At 42.9% G+C, this 14800-nt stretch overlaps 3 protein-coding genes across 4 annotated transcripts in view; 1 reads left to right on the top strand and 2 right to left on the bottom strand.

Moving 5' to 3' along the window:
- LOC124004674 (tRNA N(3)-methylcytidine methyltransferase METTL6-like) lies at positions 1–3288 on the bottom strand. Its single transcript, XM_046313352.1, has 5 exons — positions 2600–3288; positions 2387–2521; positions 2126–2296; positions 1893–2034; positions 1–1041 (listed from the first exon to the last, which is right to left on the bottom strand). Exons 1-5 carry the CDS (start codon positions 2900–2902, stop codon positions 887–889), a joined length of 906 nt encoding a protein of 301 aa, XP_046169308.1. The 5' UTR covers positions 2903–3288; the 3' UTR covers positions 1–886.
- Positions 3223–11775, top strand: LOC124004675 (ELL-associated factor 1-like). The gene is given in 7 exon segments (XM_046313353.1): positions 3223–3633; positions 7309–7403; positions 7556–7692; positions 7811–7827; positions 7830–7988; positions 8096–8329; positions 8440–11775. Coding segments are annotated over 7 exon segments (795 nt in total). The 5' UTR covers positions 3223–3530; the 3' UTR covers positions 8490–11775.
- Positions 8912–14800, bottom strand: part of LOC124004673 (BMP-binding endothelial regulator protein-like) — a 24835-nt gene continuing 18946 nt past the window's right edge. For both annotated transcript variants that reach the window (XM_046313351.1, XM_046313350.1), the window contains exons 11-15: positions 14562–14607; positions 13966–14328; positions 13511–13847; positions 13121–13251; positions 8912–12967 (exon numbers count right to left, since the gene is read on the bottom strand). In XM_046313351.1, the coding sequence (XP_046169307.1) occupies positions 12786–12967; positions 13121–13251; positions 13511–13847; positions 13966–14328; positions 14562–14607 (1059 nt within the window). In that variant the 3' untranslated portion in view covers positions 8912–12785. The remainder of the gene's footprint in view (positions 12968–13120; positions 13252–13510; positions 13848–13965; positions 14329–14561; positions 14608–14800) is intronic.

The raw sequence follows: 14800 nt of genomic DNA on the forward strand, positions 1-14800 counted from the left end.
TAAAAAATATGAATATTTATTTTGACTAACCAAGGAGCACTTGATGTTACAGATTTGTTTTTATACAGATTCTGTTGCCCCCTTGTGGTAAAGAAAATGTATTACATGATTGGAAAAGTTCTCTAAGAAAAAGTTCTCTCTAAGAAATTCTCCATCATATACAGTTTTATCATTGGTGTAAAGTAATTAAGTAAAAATACATTGAAGTACTACTTAAGCAGTTTTTTGGGGGTATTTGTACTTTATCATTTATATTTTTTACAACTTTTACTTCACTACAAGATTTTTTAAAACTTTTGACTCCCATTTTCCCTGACAATCAAAAGTACTCGTTACATTTTGAATGCTTAGTATGATAGGAATATTGTAAAATGTACGTACTCATCAAAAAAACGCGCAGTCATCACTACTGCCTCTGATCTGGCAGACTTCACTAAACACAAATACTTTGTTTGTTTGTCTGTGTTGGAGTGTGCCTGACTATCAGTAAATAAAACTAATTGTGCTTTCTGGTTTGCTTAATATAAGGATTTTAAAATTATGTATAGCATTTACTTTTACTTTTGATACTTAAGTATAATTTAGCAATTACATTTACTTTTGATTATACTATTAAAAAAAAAACCTTTGCTCAAGTCGTATTTTAGTGGGTGACTTTTACTTGAGTCATTTTCCATTAAGGTTTCTTTACTTTTATTCATGTATGACAATTGGGTACTTTTTCCACCACTGAGTTCTAATAATAAAAAGGCATAATCAAACAAGCAGCACTTGATCAGCCATACGGCAGTGTAGAGGCTCTTGTCCAATGATATCCATTTATATATGAAGGTTTTAGTCCATTTGTGCCTTTGAAGGTTTCAAACATTTGTTGAGGAAAGGGACTTCAGGAGCCCTGTAATTGGTCTGGCCTTCGGAACTTGCTTTGAAGGAACACCCTGGGCACACAAAGCCCCTCCTTCTTATTGACCGTTTCTCGTAGCACGTACTCATTGGTTACACTCTCGAACCCCGCCCCTCTGAACAGGTCTGCTAGGAGCTCTGAAACACAGACATTCAAATTTGGTATTTTATTAGGATCCCCATTGGCTGTTGCAAAAGCCGCAGCTACTCTTCCTGGGGTCCACACAAAACATGACATAATACAGAACATTAATAGACAAGAACAGCTCAAGGACAAAAGTACATAAATAAAATTAAAGGCACACGTAGCCTACATATCAATGCATACACACAAACTAGCTATGTCAAAAAGGGGAGAGGCATTGTGCCGTGAGGTGTTGCTTTATCTGTTTTTTGAGCCCAGGCTTGGTGTTTATTTGAGCAATATGAGATGGAAGGAAGTTCCATGCAATAAGGGCTCTATATAATACTGTACTTTTTCTTGACTTTGTTCTGGATTTGGGGACTACGAAAAGACCCCTGGTGTAATGTCTGGTGGGATAAGTGTGTGTGTCAGAGCAGTGTGTAAGTTGACTATGCAAACAATTTGGAATTTTCAACACATTCATATTTCTTATAAAAAGAAGAGGTAATGCAGTCAGTCTCTCCTCAACTCTCAGCCAAGAGAGACTGGCAGCATAGTATTTATATCATCCCTCTGATTACAATGAAGAGCAAGACGTGCTGATCTGTTCTGGGCCAGCTCCAGCTTAACTAGGTCTTTCCTTGCAGCACTGGACCACACGACAGGACAACAATCAAGATTAGACAATAACCATGATTCAAAATGTATAAACAGAGAAAGAGTCCCATAGAAGAGACCAGACCGACTGCTTACTGCTTGTGGGTAATTTGAAAAGACAAAACAAAAGACAATAAAGAAAGCCAAAAAAGCTAAAATAACTATGAGGAAAAATGTAGGAGAGGAAAGAGGAATGGAATGGACTGACCTTTGGAGAAGAAATAAGACCTGGTACCATCCTGTCTGACGTAGAAGTTCTCTCCCAGTTTGTTTCCAGCCTTAAATCTCATCATGGCGTGGTCATACAGACCATAGTCCCTGAACAGAATGATGCCCCCTGGCTTCAGAACCTGACACAGAGAATGTCAATTCAGTCACAAGTTATTTTGAGGGTGTTAAGTGTTTACTGCAGTTTCATCCTTTTCCTCAGCCCTGTCTCACCCTGTAAATGTTGTCCAGAGCCTGCTGCATCTTGTCTGGGTGGATGGCTGAGAGGACGAATATGAGCGTGGCCACATCCACACATCCCACTGGGACGTTACCCCTCAGGTCATCCTTAGTCAGGTCACACTGGAACGCACTGCAGCGCTCAGCACAGTACAGGGAGTGTTGCTGAGGACAAAGAGAAAATGACACTGGATATCAGGGTTGTTTTGTTAAAAGTCCCACTGGCTCTGGGTCATCAGTGGTACATCTTCTTACCTTCACAAACTCCACAGCTCGTGGTGAGAAGTCACAGGCATAGACAAAGATGTTGAGGTCTTCCTCCAGTAGTGGGAAGATGCAGTTCCCAACCCCACAGCCAGCTTCAAGCAGGACCAGCTTTTGGGCTTCAAACTGAGAGAGCATATTGAGAAATTTATTGAGATGCACCCCTAGTTGGAAACCTAACAACTTCCTATGCCATCATCTTACCTCAAGGCACACTTTCAGTTCTTCAAACTCTCTGGTGGTCCAATGCCTATCCTTGAAAAAGTTTGTTGTGTTCCTTTTGTAAAACAAGTCCCAGTTTTTCTGTGCCTCCTTTTCTAACTTCATCTGCTTGAAGTCAGACACCAAAGTCTGGTCACCTGTCAGTTTCTCCATCTCTTTCTCATTCAAAGTCCTGCCAGTAGATGTTTTGCTTTGGACAGGTGGGGTAAGACATGGCAATCCGTCTTTGGGTTCCTCTCCAGGGAGTACAACATTGGCTGTGTCGTCTTGCTTTGATAGTGCCATAACTTGCACTAGTGTAATTAACGGCAGAGGCTAATAGCAGAACTTCCTTGACATCCTCAAATCTGTTATTTCATCAATCCACATGAAATTATCTTGCTAATGTTAATGGATGGCACTAACACATTATAGTGATAGATAGACTGTTATTGAAAATGCAGGAAATATTTTCACATACATTTTTTATGAACGCAAATGTTCCATAAATGTTCTAAGACTTCTCGTGTGGCATGCAGTCTTCTTCATCCGTGTGGGAACAGTGTTTGATTACGGTGATTCCGGGCTGTTCATCTCAGTCAGTAAAAACGTTGTACTTATTCGTGTGGGTGAAAATCGTATTATTATACTAATAGCTAATAATACATCGTTACTAATTCTAATGTAGTAAATATGATGAATATGCTGATTTGTCGGTGTTTATTTTGGGGTCAACCCGATTAGGGTGCTCAGATCTTATCGGTGACATTTCAGCCCTGGAACAAACAGGAAACGGAGTGGTCATGTGACGTAGGGATTGTTTTTCAAAATAGCTTAGCTAGCTGAAGCTATCTTATATACTACGTTATTATCATTCACTTTTATAACGCAGCATAATTTAAATAAATGTGAATATTAAACATCTAGCAGAGTCATGAATGGGAGTACAAATCCGCTCTTGGACAAAGAAGAACATGTTTTGAAGCTCGGAGAGAGCTTTGAGAAGAGGCCAAAATCATCATTTCACACCATCAGATGTTAGTAGACTATTTTTATTGATGAAATATAAATAAGTAAATATGTTACTATACCCAACTTTAGTCACGCCTTTTGACAAGTTTGTAAGTTAGATAACGTTAGCTAACTATCTTCGTCAGCTAGCTAACGTTACCTAACAATGTAGCTAGTTATTGTTAGTTAGCTAGCACAAAAAACTAACGGTAATCCGGTACGATAGAACGTTGCCAGCAAAACTATTGTAATCACATTACAAATACTTTTGAAAACGTAGGTAGCGCACATTAGCTATGCCATTACTTTTAAATTCAGAAAGGATGTTTGCAAAAAAATACATGAATACCTTTCTGTTTTCTCAATGACATTCCATTCAGTACAGAAAAAAGGACCGGGACCTTTTTTCCGCCTAAAATTACATACCCAAATCTAACTGCCTGTAGCTCAGGCCCTGAAGCAAGGATATGCATATTCTTGGTACCATTTGAAATGAAACACTTTGAAGTTTGTGGAAATGTGAATGTGAAGGAATGTAGGAGAAAATAACAGATTAGATCTGGTAAAAGATAATACAAATAAAAAACAACCGTTTTTTGTACCATCATCTTTGAAATGCAAGAGAAATGCCATAATGTATTATTCCAGCCCAGGTGCAATTTATATCTTGGCCACGAGATGGCAGCAGTCTTATGTGCAAAGTTTTAGACTGATCCAATGAACCATTGCATTTGTGTTCAAACTGTTGTATCAAGACTGCCCAAATGTGCCTAATTTGTTTATTAATAACATTTCATGTTCAAAATTGTGCACTCTCCTCAAACAATAGTATGGTATTGTTTCACTGTAATAACAAGAATTTAAGCTTTCTGCCAATATCAGATATGTCTATGTCCTGGAAAATGTTCTTGTTACTTACAACCTCATGCTAATCGCTTTAGCCTACGTTAGCTCAACCGTCCCGCAGGGGACCCACCAATCCTGAAGAAGTTTTTTAATTTTAAGGTTGTTCCACCTGAGCTAGTCTGACCACAAGACAGAGACCACTATGATTTACATTTACATTTACATTACATTTAAGTCATTTAGCAGACGCTCTTATCCAGAGCGACTTACAAATGGTGCATTCACCTTATGACATCCAGTGGAACAACCACTTTACAATAGTGCATCTAAATATTTTAAGGGGGGAGGGGGGTGAGAAGGATTACTTTATCCTATCCTAGGTATTCCTTAAAGAGGTGGGGTTTCAGGTGTCTCCGGAAGGTGGTGATTGACTCCGCTGTCCTGGCGTCGTGAGGGAGTTTGTTCCACCATTGGGGAGCCAGAGCAGCGAACAGTTTTGACTGGGCTGAGCGGGAACTGTACTTCCTCAGTGGTAGGGAGGCGAGCAGGCCAGAGGTGGATGAACGCAGTGCCCTTATTTGGGTGTAGGGCCTGATCAGAGCCTGGAGGTACTGAGGTGCCGTTCCCCTCACAGCTCCGTAGGCAAGCACCATGGTCTTGTAGCGGATGCGAGCTTCAACTGGAAGCCAGTGGAGAGAGCGGAGGAGCGGGGTGACGTGAGAGAACTTGGGAAGGTTGAACACTAGACGGGCTGCGGCGTTCTGGATGAGTTGTAGGGGTTTAATGGCACAGGCAGGGAGCCCAGCCAACAGCGAGTTGCAGTAATCCAGACGGGAGATGACAAGTGCCTGGATTAGGACCTGCGCCGCTTCCTGTGTGAGGCAGGGTCGTACTCTGCGGATGTTGTAGAGCATGAACCTACAGGAACGGGCCACCACCTTGATGTTAGTTGAGAACGACAGGGTGTTGTCCAGGATCACGCCAAGGTTCTTAGCGCTCTGGGAGGAGGACACAATGGAGTTGTCAACCGTGATGGCGAGATCATGGAACGGGCAGTCCTTCCCCGGGAGGAAGAGCAGCTCCGTCTTGCCGAAGTTCAGCTTGAGGTGGTGATCCGTCATCCACACTGATATGTCTGCCAGACATGCAGAGATGCGATTCGCCACCTGGTCATCAGAAGGGGGAAAGGAGAAGATTAATTGTGTGTCGTCTGCATAGCAATGATAGGAGAGACCATGTGAGGTTATGACAGAGCCAAGTGACTTGGTGTATAGCGAGAACAGGAGAGGGCCTAGAACAGAGCCCTGGGGACACCAGTGGTGAGAGCGCGTGGTGAGGAGACAGATTCTCGCCACGCCACCTGGTAGGAGCGACCTGTCAGGTAGGACGCAATCCAAGCGTGGGCCGCGCCGGAGATGCCCAACTCGGAGAGGGTGGAGAGGAGGATCTGATGGTTCACAGTATCGAAGGCAGCCGATAGGTCTAGAAGGATGAGAGCAGAGGAGAGAGAGTTAGCTTTAGCAGTGCGGAGCGCCTCCGTGATACAGAGAAGAGCAGTCTCAGTTGAATGACTAGTCTTGAAACCTGACTGATTTGGATCAAGAAGGTCATTCTGAGAGAGATAGCGGGAGAGCTGACCAAGGACGGCACGTTCAAGAGTTTTGGAGAGAAAAGAAAGAAGGGATACTGGTCTGTAGTTGTTGACATCGGAGGGATCGAGTGTAGGTTTTTTCAGAAGGGGTGCAACTCTCACTCTCTTGAAGACGGAAAGGACGTAGCCAGCGGTCAGGGATAAGTTGATGAGCGAGGTGAGGTAAGGGAGAAGGTCTCCGGAAATGGTCTGGAGAAGAGAGGAGGGGATAGGGTCGAGCGGGCAGGTTGTTGGGCGGCCGGCCGTCACAAGACGCGAGATTTCATCTGGAGAGAGAGGGGAGAAAGAGGTCAGAGCACAGGGTAGGGCAGTGTGAGCAGAACCAGCGGTGTCGTTAGACTTAGCAAACGAGGATCGGATGTCGTCGACCTTCTTTTCAAAATGGTTGACGAAGTCATCTGCAGAGAGGGAGGAGGGGGGGGGGGGGGAGGATTCAGGAGGGAGGAGAAGGTGGCAAAGAGCTTCCTAGGGTTAGAGGCAGATGCTTGGAATTTAGAGTGGTAGAAAGTGGCAGAGGAGGAAAATGTAGAGAGGAGGGAGTGAAAGGATACCAGGTCCGCAGGGAGGCGAGTTTTCCTCCATTTCCGCTCGGCTGCCCGGAGGCCTGTTCTGTGAGCTCGCAATGAGTCGTCAAGCCACGGAGTGGGAGGGGAGGACCGAGCCGGCCTGGAAGATAGGGGACATAGAGAGTCAAAATGATGACACACCAAATGCATTTGATGGGTCCTTTTTTAAATATTTTTTTTTATTTCACCTTTATTTAACCAGGTAGACTAGTTGAGAACAAGATAAAGCATAGCAGTGTGAACAGACAACACAGAGTTACACATGGAGTAAACAATGAACAAGTCAATAACACAGAGAAAAAAGGGGAGTCTATATACAATGTGTGCAAAAGGCATGAGGAGGTAGGCGAATAATTACAATATTGCAGATTAACACTGGAGTGATAAATGATCAGATGATCATGTACAGGTAGAGATATAGGTGTGCAAAAGAGCAGAAAAGTAAATAAATAAAAACTGTGGGGATGAGGTAGGTGAAAATGGGTGTGCTTTACTTCTTCTAATGCCCCTTAAGGGGAAAGTAATCAGATTACGTTACTGAGTTTGCGTAATCCAAAAGTTAGGTTACTGATGACAATTTTGGACAGGTAAGTAGTATTTCTGACATAATTACCTTTCTTACTCTTTCACACTTGTAGATGATTTCAAACCAGCTTCAATTGACACAAGCTGCGAGGGAGAGTTGCAAGTCGGTAAAGGAGAGGAAGTCACCATCACATTACCTCACATTCCAGTAAGAGTGGGTGTTTTTTAGTCATTGTTACTCAACTGTGGTCTTTTGCCTGTGCTGTACAATGACAACATTTATTTCTGATAACTCCACTGCAGAAAGATGAAAGCAAACTGTGTACTTGATCATGATACTTGTTATTGTGTTGTTCATAGGGCTCTACACCACCCATGACAGTATTCAAAGGGAATAAGCGGCCATATCAGAAAGACTGTGTTCTTATCATCAATCATGACACTGGGGAGTACATGCTGGAGAAGTTGAGCAGCAGTATCCAGGTCAAGAAAACCAGGTGTTAACCAAAACACTGTCTCAAAAATGCATAGTAACAATTAACCTTTAGGAGAAGTGTTGTGTTTTGCAGATAATTTGTGACAGTACATGTGCAGCTGTTGACTTTTGTATTTCAGAGCGGAGGGCAGCAGTAAGATCAGGCCAGGATTGAGCAACAGTCGGTGCGTGCCACTGCCACCCAGCCTCCAGCGCAGTTCCGTGCCCCCACTAAGCCTGCTGCAGGGGCCAAGACCTCCCCCTCCCCTTCCAAGGACAACCCCTCCCCTGAGCCCCAGCTAGATGACATCAAGAGAGGTGAGCCTCTTCATGTGTTGCCACCACTTTTACTCAGTGAACATTCTTGTTTCTCTATTGACTTTGTCTGTGTACTGACTCTGTCGCCCCCTCCTGGCCTGGCACAGAGCTGCGAGCGGAGGTGGATGTTATTGAACAAATGAGCAGCAGTAGCGGCAGCAGCTCATCTGACTCTGCCAGTGGCTCTGGTAGTGGGGACGACAGCTCCAGCAGTGATGGGGAGCATGACGCCCCTCATCCCCAACCTGTCCCACTCCCTCTCATCCAGCCCTCCCCCAACCCTGTGGTCAACGGAGGAGCAGACAGGCAACAGGGCAGCAACCAGCTGATGAACACGCTCAGTGAGTACCAGGGCAGTGCTCTACGTTGGGATTACTAATCATTTATCTCTTGATATAAGTCTTTAGGTTGTGGTTGCAATGTAGTAATGTGTGTGTTGGTGTGTCCACAGGGAATGACCTCCAGTTGAGCGAGTCAGGCAGCGACAGTGGTGACGACTGAACTGCCCCCAGTCTCTCTCCTGCCCTCTCTTTCTACCTCTCATTATTACACCATCTTGCTTTCCTCTTTCTTCTCTTTGCCTGGTTCCGTTGTTTCGTTGCTGTGGTAACCAACCCAACTGTAAAGTCTGGTTTTATTGTATTTTTTAATGTCTCTGTGAAGCCGGCGAACCTGGAGATTTAATAGTGTATTTTTGATTAGCTGTATATTTTGTTTTGTATTTTTAAATACTTTTACATATGAAAACATGCTAAAGAATATATATTAGAATGCATGTACATATTTTCTGTAGTTAGAGCTCCTAGTTGTATCAACTTGTAGCACAAGTCTTTGTTGTTTTCTTGTTTCATCACAGGGGATGAATATCACCCCCATCTTCCCTATTTATCTGGAATTCAAAAGAAGGCACTGAAAGCATTTCACCCATTCCATGTTTTTATCAGTATCATGACACTTTCAAAAATCAGTCTTTGACGAGGCCAGGGTACAGCTCACATCGATCTAAGCTACAGATGATACAAAAGGACATACTCATATTTTTTATGTCAAATCAGTTTCTAAAGTTTCAATTGACCACTTAAAGGTTTTAGTTGGAATATTGACCTGTTCTGGTGAACAGGTAAATATCAGTAACATGTAAATGAGCCGGGGTCAATCCTTTACATGTCAAAGCACTTTAGTTTAATTGTAATATCAACACTTTCAGCAGTTTCCCCCTAAAATATTTTGCATTGCTTTTAACAGCACCTTTCTGATCTTTAAATGCAACTAACACCCAGTACTTTGAGTTCACCATACCCTTTATAGCTAATATTCTACTATTTCCACATCAATCATTTGACTTTCTGATTCTGTCTCACTCAATAGCTAGGTATCCATCCTATTGGTGACAGATTTTCATGCAAATATTCTAAAATCCGCATTAAAACAATATGTGCACATTCCCACCAGAGATGTTTCCATCACATTGACTTGTTGCGGATAACAGTCTGTGCGTGATGACGTAGTGCACATAAAAATAACTTTTGCTGTTTTGCAGGTAGGCTAGTCTACATGATGCGATTATTACGGATAAGAGCGTGATTATTTGTATTTGTCAAACGGCAGCCAAGCATCGATCATCATGTCACCAGAATAAGACCCTCGATATTTATTGGAAAGGCTCATCACCGTGCACTTTCACCACCCTGTGAAGTTTATCATTTATTTCATATAGCCTAATAAACTGCAAGCTTTCCTGAGTCGTAGTGGGAGGACCACACAATATCACATGACTCCAAATGTACTTCTATATGACAGTTATTACATCAATATTTGCACATAAATGCGTTTCCACCGATATTTCTCACATAATTCATTTTACAGACAGAAAAAGATCCCACCTTGTCTAGCGTATTTAGTTTTGTCGAAATTTGGAAAGTTTACCCACAAATGTGGGCCTGTTGTGGCATTTTTTTTAAATCTGACTTTACTCGCATAAAAAGGTTGGATGGAAACCTGGTTACTGGCCCAACCATATATCACTGTCCAAAGTTCCCAACCATATATCACTGGGCTCGATTCAGACCTGTGTAGACATTTTTAGAAGTACCAAAGAAGCAAAACAAGTAGTTTTTAGAATACAGACGCTGAACATCTATTTTTACTTAGATCTAAGTCTATTTTCATTACACTGAGTTACTCATAACATGTAACAGCTGCTATACATTGACCACTTGTTTTTTCATTAGTTCCATAGATTCAACAGATTTGGAGTGATAGCAATCACATTGGATCACATCTTTTAATTTAGCAACTGTTGTGACAGTGATCAATAGCGCGCTAGAATCTGCGCAGATTATTATAGCAATTGTGAAGATCACCACAAACCTGCTGTGTTATCATGCTATCTTGGAACATGCACAATTTCTATTATAACAGAAGATATTTATAGTTACTGTAGGCTAACCTCAAAATTTGGCCATGGATGTGTGTTACTCATTTTAAGGTTGAATAAATACCTTTACATTAGTTTGTAAAATAGCCTTAACTTTATGCTATTTACTGTATTCCAAAAGTCAATCAAATTTCAACATTTTAAAGTATCTAATGCTTGGATGGTTTCAGCTGAGCCACTGGCTTAATCCTATTCTTTAACTTTTATTTTTGGTTTAGTTGGAGACGTGAATCCAACATAATTTGTCGTCAAATTAATAGGCTATTTACTGTATTGCAAAAATGATATTGAATTGTGTTTGGTTGTCAACACAACCAAATATCAACATTTGAAAGAGATGTATCTTTTTTGCCACTGACTTAGTATGGCTTTAATTCCAGTTTGTCTACATGAATTTATGTCAACCAAAAATCAAAATAAAAGAATATGACTAAATCAAAGTTGAAGTGCATTTAAAGTTAGATGTGATTTAGTCCTATTCTTTAACTTAGATTTTTGGTTGAGATGGAGACATGAATTCAACATATCAATTATTCATTTGTAGACAAACTGGAATTAAAGCCAGACTAAGTCAGTGGCACAGATGCAACTATCCAATCAGAAGATACATCTCCTTCAATTGTGCTATTTGGTGACAAATATCAAAGCTAAGCAGGAATGGGCTTGGTTAAAACCCTGGATGAGGGACCAAATGAATAACTGTATATAGATCATCTCTCCAATAGAAGGTGCTGCTGAGCCTATTGTTTTTTCTTCTGATAGTGGATATGTCGTTGAAGATCTGACGTTGTTTCAAAGGTACAAATTCAACATATTTTACACAAGGGTTGTTTTTGTTGAAAAGGGGTTACAACGATGACATAATCCTGTGGTTGACATTTCACCCTCAAAACAATAGTTTTTTCAAATCCAATATATTTTCCACATAGATTCCATGTTACAATACATTGACAAATTTACGTTGAAACAACATTGATTCAACCAGTTTGTGCCCAGTTCGGATGTGTGTTCATAAGGTGCTTAAATGGTATTTAACTGGTGCTGTTGTGTGTCTGGGACATGGGTATACAGCGATGGGTATACAAATGTAATATGTTTTGTTTTCACAGCAGTTTGGAACCATGAACTTGGATGGCTAACGCTATTTCCAATTTGTGTCTCTCTGGCATCCAGTGTTATTTCTGACCCATACAGTTACTGTCCTAGTACAACCTCTCTTGCCACATTTATCAAAGTGGTTGACTTCTATCTCTAGTTTTATGTGCTTTGAGGTTTATTAAAGTGTACACATCTATTTAAATTGGAATGAACTTTTTATCAGTCAACCAAAATAAAGGAAGAAAACCGTCAGCGATGAGTTTCATGGAAATTATATATTGCTGGTCTTAAATAATACAAGGTCAAGTTAAATGTACGTCTTGAGGAACACCTTCAGTTTGAGAATCAACACACAACAACCTGTACACTGAGCATTTAAAAATACAGTACGTTTCTTCCCTGCGATGATGCAACAACCGAGTCACATATGGGCATTTCTCTTCACACAAGACACAATTACACAAACACATAAATAGCTTTTTTCCCTTTAAATCATTTATAACAAAATTAAATGTATGATTCTGGCTCTTGCTACAACATATTTATTGATCGCTATATAAATTAACAATATCAACAACAATAATCATACAAAAAGCTATCTGTTTTTATGCAAGTCTTTTTAGTTTACAGTATAAAATAATCTTATGCACGTGATACCTGGGGGTTGTTCAATATATTCATCATAGAGCTTATCTCTTATGCTGGCAGGGTGAACATGCTTGTTTAAGATGCATTGGTTGGTTTCCTGATTTTGAATGTCTGTGTGCTGCAACAGAGTGAAACACTGAGGCCATATTGGCTCAACACAGAGCCAGCCCCACCCTTTTCCTGAAGGTCCATGACAGTCTGGATGAATGTCCCTTGAGTGTCCAGTAACTAAAGAAGCGTAGCCACAAAGGCTTTCCCAAAGGGTCTCTTCCTCTTTTAACTACAGGGGTGATGTTTCCCTCCAGATTCCTATCCCATTTGAATGACAACGTGGGCGCCATCCTGTGGAAACACAAGGTAGTGGTGGACGAGTAAGAGCAGCCGACAGCGGAGTTCCAAACCCCAGTTTGTGATGGCCGGTATCTATCTCCCTCAGAGTGGATGAGGCCTCCACCTGTCTTCTGAGAACCCCTTCAGTCCATCGTTGCCTGTCTGCAAATCCATTAATCACCCCACACTCACCCCAATGTCCCCCCCACAGGTATGGACCCTGAGTGCTAGGCAGTGTTGGCTGTTTGGCGCTCTCTCAGCCCCCTTCCCCTGGGGCACTAGGGTCACCGGCCAGGGCAGGCTGTGGGCTTGATGCAGCGGCCCTGGAACAGCACCAGGTTGGCTGGGCAGTGGCAGCCGGCAACGCAGGGCTTGTGGCAGGGCCTGATCTCATTCCAGTTGTCACAGGTCTTGGTGCAGCCCGGGCCACAGGTGTCATACACCGCTCCGTGTTTACACTGGGTGGCTGAGAAGATGGGAGTTGGTTAGAAATAACTGCAGATCACCTAACATGAATGGATTTCAGAGATGCGTCGATCAATTCTGTTGAGCAAATTGAATGAGGGGGAGTCCCCTGTTCCATGAAGTTTAGTGATAGGCTGTGCGTGCTGTCACTCACCCATGCAGGCAGCCTCTGGCTTCCAGTAGAAGGGGGCTCCCTCCCTCTCACAGGCCCGACTGTAGGCGATGAAGGACTCACAGTAACAGTTCTTATGCACCGGACACTCACACATGTCTGTTACACAGGACCTAGAGAGAGACAGAGGGAGAAAGAGAGAGAGATAAGACAAATACATGTTGAATTAAATTGAATGGACTGGATTAAATGTATTTCTATACTAAGAGGGTTCCATATTCAACACAACATTGGACATTTTATGCACAAATATCACATTTGCTATATGAACAAAATGTCACAAGAGCATTTGGAAATGTTGCAGATTCTAGGACAAATCTCATTACAAATGAAGCTCCCCAACATTCCTGAAACACCCCAAGAACCACTGACCTATAGAAGGAGGCAAAGTCCACCACCTGGTGACACTTCTGGAACTCCCAGGACTTGAGCTTCTGACACTCCCTGTGAGCGCGGAACCTGATCTTTACACTGCCGGGACAGAGGTACGAGATGGGCCTCCTGATGGGCTGGGCACAAACCTCGTTCCCCTCCACGCGCCACGACTCTGCAAACTCATCCACCACGAATTTGAAGAGGCCATCGCTGCCCATGGTGTCATCCCGCTTGTGTCCATTGTAGTTCCCACAGAGGCCGCAGAGACGACCACGCAGGTGAGGAGCAGCCACCACCTCCACAAAGCTGTCCCCGTCCCACGTGATCTCCAGACCTGAGGGAAGGGGAGGGGGGAGAAAGAAAGAGACAGAGTTATGCTTCAAAAAGGAGCTAAAATGCACTTTAGCAGTGTCCTTTAGGTTCCAATGAAGTAAACATGAATCCTGTCTAACCTGCAATGGTGGTGAGTTTGAGCAGGTATCCATCCAGGTCGATGTGGATCCCAGGGCCATGGTAGGGCAGGGCGATGCGTGTGCCGTTCCTCCTCACCGTTAGGTGCTGGTGCAGGCTGAGACTCAGCCCTCCTATCCTCAGCTCCACTGACTGGGTCCAGGAGTAGGAGCGGGTTCGCCTCGCATCGTTCCTCACCACAACCGTGAAGCCAGAGTCAGAGCCAGCGCTGTTTCCACCCCCGCCAGAGGGGGCGCTACCACAGTCTCGAGTTAGAACATACTGGCAGGTTCCTTGGAAGTTAAATGTGCGCCCGTCGAAGGTGTTGTAGTGGGGGTCGCCGAATACAGTGCACACGCCTGGCTCTGGAAGAAGTGATAGGAGGGGGAGAGAGAGGCGAGTGTGTTTAATTATGGGCATCAATTTGATCCCAACTTGTATTCCTGTATTTTGCATGAGAAATCTGTGCTTAATACAACATGACTAAATGTCTATTTGAGAGAAGATCAAGAAAGAAACAGCCGCCACAAAACTGTCAAATGCAACCCACAAAGGTGTGTGAGGACTCAGCAGAGGAAGAGGGGAGTAACTTACTCACTTTCAGTGCAAACCGGGCAGCAGCCTGTCCTGTTCAGGATCTTATTCTAGAAGAGACAGACAGACTGTTAGATACACAGACAGAGAGAGATCAGCAGGCAGCCAGTCAGAGTGTAAGAGACAGACAGTCAACTGGAAAGTTGGACACATTACACATTAATACCCACACACATAGACACAGGCAGATAAAACCAGTCAAATGTGGACAGCCAGACAGTGAGACATTGATACAGACAATTG

Source organism: Oncorhynchus gorbuscha, linkage group LG19, assembly GCF_021184085.1.
Source record: "Oncorhynchus gorbuscha isolate QuinsamMale2020 ecotype Even-year linkage group LG19, OgorEven_v1.0, whole genome shotgun sequence".
Classification (NCBI taxonomy): Eukaryota; Metazoa; Chordata; class Actinopteri; order Salmoniformes; family Salmonidae; genus Oncorhynchus; species Oncorhynchus gorbuscha.

Coding starts and splice junctions, on each gene's coding strand:
- LOC124004674 (XM_046313352.1), bottom strand. CDS start 2,902: ATGGCACTATCAAAGCAAGACGACACAGCCAATGTTGTACTCCCTGGA. Junction 2,297..2,386: donor GAGCTGTGGAGTTTGTGAAG/GTAAGAAGATGT, acceptor CTTTGTCCTCAG/CAACACTCCCTGTACTGTGC. Junction 2,035..2,125: donor CTCTGGACAACATTTACAGG/GTGAGACAGGGC, acceptor TCTCTGTGTCAG/GTTCTGAAGCCAGGGGGCAT.